Below are 9,272 nucleotides of genomic sequence, written 5' to 3'. Positions count from 1 at the left end.
ACGAGCAAGATTTAGAACTCCAAAGTTCGGATATTCTAGGGATAAGTAAAATACTATTGAAGTTAAAAGTAAATATATGCACAATATTTGAGAGAAACAAGCGGAATGGGGAGTAGTGTGAAATAATGATTTAGGCACCCATCTAGCACTAGATCTACGCTTATGGTGAAAACTGCTAATCTCTATAAAAAAAACCATACACAGAATATTGTTTAAGACCAATGGAGAGAATGGGGATACAGTGTGGGTGTGTACTCGGTACATCCCTCTCAACAATTATAAATGTTATTGATTAATGTCAAAAACCAGGACATCGACCTACCACTTGGCATATATATTTTGTGCTCTGTGACTCAGACACCCAAATAGATTTCTCTGTGAGAAAGTATTTATTTATATCGCTTCGTGTCTTTTCTTCCCACGCCAAATGGATTATCTGTAATATTTATACTATATTGGATCCCGGTGTAAATGTTTGGTAATATTTCCTCTAGTTTATCTCAATAAACGATCCCTACAACATCTTCCCAAATAAGATTATGTTTGATGCTGCTCGGTCTGTCATAATGACTGGTACATCGTGGCTGTTTTACTTGTTGAAAAAGAACCATTTCTTATGGGGACAAACTAGGGGTAAAAATACCCAAACGATTTTATCAGGATCCGATATAGTATACAGATTACAGAAAAAACGATTGGCGTGGGATGAAAAGAGACGAAGCGATAGAAATAGATACAACTATCTCATTTCTTAAGGACTTTCTAGTACTGGAGTATAGGGGTTCTGGAGAGGTTGTTAATATCGTGAACACCCTCCGTTTTGTGTTACAAGCGTGATTTGTACCGTAATTTTCTATTTTCCCTGTCTGAAAAAGTACCAAAAGCGCGTAATGTCCCATTACATCATCGGTATTGCCCAACCGCTTCTGTATTTCTTTGCAACGCAGTGGGGTAATTTTTGACAGCAGTGGAGAATTTGCCCACTGCTTTCTATACTAAAAATGCTCTGTTGGTCGCTGTCCCGATTTTGATACCATCCGACCCACACCCTGTCTGCATTGATCATAAATAAGGGGAGACAAATTTGTATTCTGCTTGTAGATATATAATCTAAGACAGTATTTTTTACCGTACGTCTGCTGCTTATTCTACGTAAAACAGCACCATGAATCAGTCATATGTGTGGTTTTAATGACATACTAAATTATTTATGAAATCGTGAAGTATTTTACCAGTCTCCTGTTTCGCGAGGCACGGTGGTTCAGTGAGTAAGACGTCCGCTCGCTAACCAGGTCGTTTCGGGTTCGATTCCGGCGTTTGCCAAAACAGTTCATCGCATTTTTCCGCCGTGTTCCCCCTTGTTAGTGGCGTAGGACAGAGGACTTGGCAAGGGACAACGCATAGTCGTTCGGATAGCACATGTAAACATTAACGTGCAAGTAAAAGAACCCCGTGGGAATTCGAAATAAGAGTAGGCTATAGCGTCGCTATCCGGGCAAAATGTCTTTGTAGCATACTGCATGGCATATGCCCGTCTTCGTTAGCCCAGTCGGGTCAGACAAGTGGGATGTTAAAACACATTTCATTTCATTTCATTACATTTCCCAGCCTCCGGTTCCTTTGTTGCTATGTGACTCAAATTTGTTTGTTCTCTTTATTTTTATCTCTTCGTGACTGGATTATAAAAAAAATCGGACTCCACCAATCGGCCACCTTTATGATCTTTCTTATATACCGGATCTTCAAATAAATCGTGTGCAATTTTTACTTGTGATTTATAAATACTATATCATGTATTGTGTGGTGCTTCGGGAAGTTCACTAAAACATTGAAATATAAAGGTAAATCCAGAATAGAATGCCAGAAAAAAAAGATGGGATTTCATCAGATTCTTTGGTTCTCGGCGAAATATTATCATCGAAACGTACAAAACTGAACGTACAACATTGACTGGTGCCAAGTTCTGGTTCTCTTGAACTAAGAAGGTCTAGAAAAAGAAACCTTTGTTATTGTTTAGAATTGTGTTTTGTTTCGTTATTTGTGGGGTTTGTTTTACCAATATATAGTGACAGAGCAAATGATAAACACAGACAAAGGGTCTAAGATATTATAAATTATCGGAGAGATGGCCGAGTAATATTAATAACATGATTTGTGTTTGGTTAGAGGGGGTGGAACAATTAAGGCACCCTCCCGAGGGATACTATTGTCAAAGTAAGCCGCAGCGGTTCAGTGAGTATGTCTCGGGCTTGCGCTCGGTGATTGCCGTGTAAGTTCCGAGGGATTATCCGGCGTAGTCTCTCCTTTGCAGTGGCGCATGACGGAAGATCTGGCAAATCACAGCATCTGGTGGTTCAGATGGAATGAATAACCGAGTTCCCACATACACATTGGCGGGCACATAAAATAACCCTTGATAATTGAATTTTGAAATAAGAGTAGGCCATAGCGCCATTGTCCGGGCAAACGTTCCCCCATAGCTCCTTGCACGGCGATGCCCGTCTTCATTAGCCCAGTCGGTGCAGAAAGTAAGTAAGGACGTTAAACCCCATTTCATTTCATTTCAGAAACCCATAAAGATAACTAACCAGTAACTGACGAACATTTATTCTCACATTTTGTAACGTACATGAAAAAAAAGAGCGATGCAAACAGAAAATGTTCAACGAAAATGGAAAAGAAAATTGCATGGCAATATAAATAGTGATGTACATGATCTATTAAGTGCAATTTAATGACGAAAGCCACTGGATGCACGAAACCATTGATAATAATACACGAACAATGATGTCGTTTCACGCACCTTGTGTGACGTCATTGTATATTTACATTTACACAGTAGTTATATTATATGTATACTAATGAAATAAATATCACATTATAAAATATACACATAACAAGTTTTTAAAATATATAAAACGTAACAGTTAATAAATTATTGACAAATTTCATGGAAAACTACAAGAAAACTAGCTACAATTATAATGAAAAATTTGCCGGAAATGACACTCTCTCTGGTATCTTGTATCGGCCGTATTGCGTGGTGTCTGGATATAAGTGTTCATACAGCACATGCGCAATCTTATCTCAAACATCACATGCGCAGTTTATTGATTCTTGTCCACTCGAGCACATCTGTAATCTATTTATCTGTGTCAATGTAAAAGGTAAGCGGGTATTAATAAATATATTTTTTTTCTGAATGCAGGGTAGAAAATCTAAATACACATATACCATTAACAAGACACAAAAAGTACACAACATACATCAAAAAAGGGAAGTAATTACCCTTAATATAAGTTACGAATATTAAAGCAATGCATAGTTATTTTTGGTTATTGCCTTATTTACAAAGCTGAAGGTAATTATGACGTAGTTATAATACAAAATCAGCCCAATGATTTACAAAAACATTATTTACAAAACACAAAATGTCGAAGGCTACATCTCCATTAAACATTAATTTATTTTATGCGCGATTTAAAAACACAGTTATTCACTAAAGCGGTGTAGGAAAACTGTTACTAAAGCAGTGTATGAAAACTGATTGGCGTACGCCATTTTAGAAAGCACCATAGAAGACACAAAATAAGGGACATAGTGTCGATCGCCCCAGCCCAAACTATCTGGAACAATAGGTTCAATTTTATCTGGAAAAGGGCCATTTGTTTTCCGTCTGTTCCCGTGTACGGTTCCGCAATGCATTATGGCAAAAGGTAGCCCAATTCACTAGTAAAAAATGCATTCTTCCGATTTCCAACAAATCAAAATGTGAGGGTTATTTTTCCTTTCGATCAAATAGTAATCGTCCGGAAATTACCATTTGACTTTTAATGCTGTATAAACAACCGATGCTGATGTTCCGACTAATAATTCAAACACTTAGGACTTGGGGATCGAAGCTAATTTAATAATAATTAAAGAAACACGGGTAGCATTGGAGGCTGGGGCAAGGAATATATGTAATATAAATGTCAGAATATATAAAACACCTATCGAAATATAACTTTAGACACAAAGGGACTACAACGTTAAACAGGTACACACAGTATGAATAAATCGTAAAAAAGCGTTTTACCTATGTTTTTATCTATTTCAATTCGGACTATAATGTTCCTTAAGAATAATGAGCATGAAACGATAATTTACTTCTACATGACAATAATGTTTGAGCACTAAAAAATCTATTAAATAAAATGTTAAGAAGAAAGAATATGAAATGTGTTGGGGTTTTTTTAAAGCTGAGAAGATTCAATGTAGATGATAAAACTTCTCTATTATTCAACAAGACGAGAAAGATCAGCTGAAAGATTCCTTATTAATGTAAGTACATATGAAAAAATCATGTAAATTTAAAACGATTATCATTAATGTTGCCCTATTAGATAAAGACGAGTGTATGGCACGAACAAGTAAGACTTGTCGTTCAAATCGTGAAATATGTCGAATCCCTGTCCATTTATTAACATTATATTGAATAAAAGCCACTATTTATCCTTGTATTTTAATTTTTGCCAGATTAAGGCCTTCCTAACATATTTAGTACCGGAATTAAAAAGGCGTGATCCTTTTAATTTATTTAAATTTCAAGTGTATATTTCATTACAAATGTTATTTCTATCAATGATTAGAAAACGTCCCTACTTTCACTTTCTCTTTTTTTTAAGTCTTTTTTATTATTTTCAGTGTTGTCCGAATCATCACCACCTGAATCACCTTTCACATTATCACAACCCCGAATTTGCAAACGTAATTATTTATTCTTCTTATTGTCTAAAGGTATCCCGGTCTGTTAATAAATTAATTACTTGTACTGATGTTCAGATTTAATCGGTCTGATACTTAATTGAACGGGTCAATAGATTAATCGAGTTGGCACTTAATTGAACGGGTCAATAGATTAATCGAGTTGGCACTTAATTAAACGGATCAATGGGGTCATGTTCACGAATAGATTTAATAGATCTGACACTTATTTGAACAGATCAATAGTTTTAGTATTGAAGTTTAGATTTTTTTTTCAACTACTATATTCTTATCAACATTACTACGTAGCTCTTTAAATGTAATTATTCTGGGACATCATTTTCTATTTAATATTGTTTTCCCACATACCCGTTTGTCACATATTGGGTTATAATGCGTCATTTCTGATGTACTTGATTGACCATAAATCTGTTTAGTTTCTTTCAACAGCCTAGATAGACGTTTATACTGCACGACATGTTATGTCCAGATCCTGGTAATTGGTGAATTGATCAGAATTGTTCACTACTAAATTCAATAAAAGTCATTATAGTTAAAGGGATTTCTGAACAATAAAAGTGAAACCCCATCTTGGCAAAACCTGGGCTATTCATCTATTGATACTGAAGAAGCAATAACCAGGTCTTTATAAAACAACCATATCTAGAAATGGACCACGAGGATACGCGATTGAACGTTCCAGAATTCACTCGAAAGACGTCAATCGAGCAATCACGAAAATACCGGCGACAATGCATGCGCACGTTCTAAACTAAATCGTTTGCTAACGTCATGTACAACAAGGACGTTGCTCAATTCCATGTCACTCGACTGTTAATCAGTCAAATTTCAAAATTCCGGTCTGACAATTTAGAATCTCCGTAAACAATAACCGGGTCTCCGCAGATAACAACCCTAGTGTTTTTGGGATGAACACCACCCAAATAAATACGTGTCGCGTATCTTATAATGGCGTCAAGTAAATCTATATTCGGCTGAAGTATAAGTATATTTCAATAGTTTACAAGGGGTTATTTAACCACTGTTTGACTAGAATAATAACTCGTTTATAATATACAAAATACTTGATTAACTAAACAATATGTGTAGAGATACAATAAACCAATACTATAATAACTAAATGTTAGTCTTTCATTACAAACAAAAACTATTGTCAATAATTGGTTATAAGAGATAAGTAAGAATAATATAGATTTACACATTAAAAATATTTCTGTAATTTTAAAAAGAGATTTCACTGACAATTAATCAAATGTATGTGACAAGCCGTGTTGCTGTTTTCCGAATTCGATTATTGCAATTTGTATTTTGACAACGGGTTGGGTTGAATTATGCGTGAATTCAATATATAGTTTTTAAGTCGCCCCGCCCTGATGTGTTCAAGGCCCCGATTGCCTCCCGTAAAAAATATGGTTAAGTTTTCTAAGATTTAGTAACCCAGCTTCGGCAAAATTGTTGAAGCAATTCTAGGCGTATACCTTGCAGTAAGGGTCAGGCATTAAATGCAAAATGTTAGTGTGTCGCAATTTAAAATTTCAGAAATATGTTAATGCTGTTGACAGCAACTTGTTATAAGAAATAGGCTAGAATCAACTTACTAGCTCTACAGACACAAACATGACAGACTTCAAAGTACATTGATGATTATAAAACATGGCCAGTAAAGAAACGAAGCTGTGTGACTCGTAATATCAACATAAATTATATTTTAACATTTAAATACAAAGAACAAGTCATACTTATATACATTATAAAACATATTTTACTGGCAGAATTATAAGTTGATTATAAGAAGGACATACAAAATATCTAGAATTCTACATTTTTTAAATATAAAAAATGATAGAAGACGGTAAATGCGCTACATATAAACATTGGAATATTAGTAACAAACAAAAACATGAACAATTCTTACGAAAGCAAATCTCTTGTACCGAAAACATACAAATATACTATATCAAATAGAACCGGCAATATAGCATTAAATACTCTGAGATTCAACATCCTTTTGAACAAACCCAACTTCCGACCTTCCCTCGCCGTCGGCTTAAAGCACTAGTCTCTTAGGATTGTCTGAGCTGGCATGTTATTGGTCGATGTCATAGACAACAACCGTATAGCATAAGATATCCAGTCGACAAATGATTGGCTAAAATTACTCGATCATAAATTTTGTGACCAAAATTTGAACAACCCATTATAATGCATAGCTACCCTTCTCTCTGTCTCTCGCCCACAACATATCACAGTTTTAGGTTCTGGTCACCTCAAATGTCACAGATATCAAACCATTTATTGTACCACAAACCGTCTTTTTTCACCCCATTTTGAATCACTTTTTGTCCAATGTTGAACAAAGCATTATGCCAAACATATTCGTCTTTAATGAAATATATAGCTTGGTCCTTATAAGAGTAATACACAGCATCTAAGTCATTTGGTAAAGGATCTTCACCTTCCAATGCAGGGAATTCTTCAACAATTTTCCGCTTCCGCACACAACATCCGTTGGTAAAGTTTTCAGTCTTTGGATCATAGACGTAAACCTGTAAAATAATATCGCTAAAATTATAAGTGGCAACAAAGTTTTGTTAATTCTATTAACAGAGGAGTAGCGTGTTTGGCCATAACCGGGTGGAAAAAAAGCAAACGGGTCCTGGACTGTCTGTTACATATCTATTAAAGTTGTCTTGTTGAATAGTTGCGCTTGCAATGTAGGAGAACTGATCGATAAATGTAAGATTTCTACATCATGTAAGTCATAAACACATTTCCGTTTCTGCGTAGGTATGTGCCACCACAATCCCTTGGTGGACTTTGGGTCTTTTTAAGATAAATGTAGCTGGCCCAGCTATTCAAAAATGATTGTAATCACGATTAAAGCTGAATGAAACCTACCATATCGTGTTTGAAAAAGTAAAGATTTCTATCTCTCATATCAAAGTACACCGTGTCAATATTATTTGGTATAGACTCAGTTTGGTCCGCCATAGGCCCAAAATCATCTTTTATTTTCTTCGGGTATCCATCCATAACTGAATCTGTTTCGCTATTGTAGGCGTAGTAGTCTTCCCCTGAAACAGAGATAACGTGTCTCACTTCATTGGCATTAACATTGAGGTTACAAGATTGCTGTATATTTTAGCATATGCCAATCAACTCTGGTAAAAAAAGAAAACTCTGCGTAAATTCATTGAGACTAAGACTAATACAGCGCACTGATTTCCAGCGAGCTTCGTCAAGTTATGTCATTAACGGTTGATGCCGGTGACTAGCAAGTCAAGTTATGTCATTGACGATTGACAAGCAAGTCAAGTATCGGTCAAGAACGGTTCATTCCGGTGACAAGCCACTCAAGTATCGGTCATGAACGGTTGATTCCGGTGACAAATCAAGTACTGGTTCTAAACGGTTGATTCCGGTGACAAGTCAAGTTCCGGTCATAGACGATTCTTTCCAGTGACAAGTCAAGTTTCGGTCATGAACGGTTCATTTCGGTGACAAATCAAGTTCCGACCGCGAACGGTTAATTCCGGTAACAAACAAACTGTCCACAAAAAAAGAAGACGAAGAGCTTCGGAACCTATGTGTCTCGCTGGAACTTTTAAACTGAACAAACGCAAGTGTGATTTGAATGCTTTGATATTATTTTCTTAGGCTTACGTTTTTTTAAAAAAAAATATGTTTTACGTGCACCATATTATTTAAGTATACTCGATGTTTCGTCATAACCAAAAGACATCCAATGGTATTCGACGCTGAAAACTTTGAATATCAACATCTGAGCCAGGATGTTCAATATATTTACCTTTGTAGAAGAATGCTTTATCGACCATCTGGTTTCCAGTAATGTACCAAATATGGGCATATCCATCAACAAGATTCGGTACTCCACTCCATTCCCGCGCGATTCGTAGTGGATCTCCATATCGAGTTCTGTTGGCATGATTTTCGTACATCCAGTAATGGTTGTCACGGAAGAAATACGTGTTGAAGATGAAAGAATTATCAGGTCGTTTTCTAACCCAATCTAAAACAGTGCTGAATTTGCCTTTACACACACCTATAGCATAAAAATGTAACACAATTGGTTAAACCATCAATGAAGACATATCGTACAAGCTATAGTGTTTCAAAAATGTAAGATTCTCAATTCATTTACAGATATGGATAGTTATTGAGAACTATCTAACATAGTCTATTTGCCGAACAATAATACAACTTAAAGTTATCCACGCAACACCCCCTTTCGTAGTTTTTGTTATGCATTAATTAGTTGTCATATTCCATTAAAATACAATTTGGGATAAAAGCCCATAAACTGATTTATTTTCATTTATAATGACATGTAATAAACCAATAAACAAAAGATACTCGCATAAATTAGTTTTACATTCATTCTTTCAACGTTACTTCTTTACTTTAATAGATGAAAGCTACCAATGTGGCCATTTGTTCCGCCATGTAAAGACTTTCTGGATTGATCGACAGAAATTCCTAGTCAT

General features: G+C 35.6%; 1 protein-coding gene across 8 annotated transcripts in view; it reads right to left on the bottom strand.

Annotated features, from left to right (window-relative positions):
• Nucleotides 1–2,591: 2,591 nt before the first annotated feature.
• The window catches only part of LOC126814729 (matrix metallopeptidase-21), a 112,902-nt gene continuing 106,221 nt past the window's right edge, over nucleotides 2,592–9,272 (bottom strand). For all 8 annotated transcript variants that reach the window (XM_050540087.2, XM_050540088.2, XM_050540093.2 and 5 more), the window contains 3 exons: nucleotides 8,576–8,830; nucleotides 7,666–7,841; nucleotides 2,592–7,313 (listed from right to left, as the gene is read on the bottom strand). In XM_050540087.2, coding sequence (XP_050396044.1) covers nucleotides 7,035–7,313; nucleotides 7,666–7,841; nucleotides 8,576–8,830 — 710 coding nt within the window. In that variant the 3' untranslated portion in view covers nucleotides 2,592–7,034. The remainder of the gene's footprint in view (nucleotides 7,314–7,665; nucleotides 7,842–8,575; nucleotides 8,831–9,272) is intronic.

Source organism: Patella vulgata, chromosome 3 (assembly GCF_932274485.2).
Source record: "Patella vulgata chromosome 3, xgPatVulg1.2, whole genome shotgun sequence".
Lineage (NCBI taxonomy): Eukaryota > Metazoa > Mollusca > Gastropoda > Patellidae > Patella > Patella vulgata.
The sequence above is the reverse complement of the archived record's forward strand: the minus strand, read 5'-3'. Positions and strand labels throughout refer to the sequence as shown.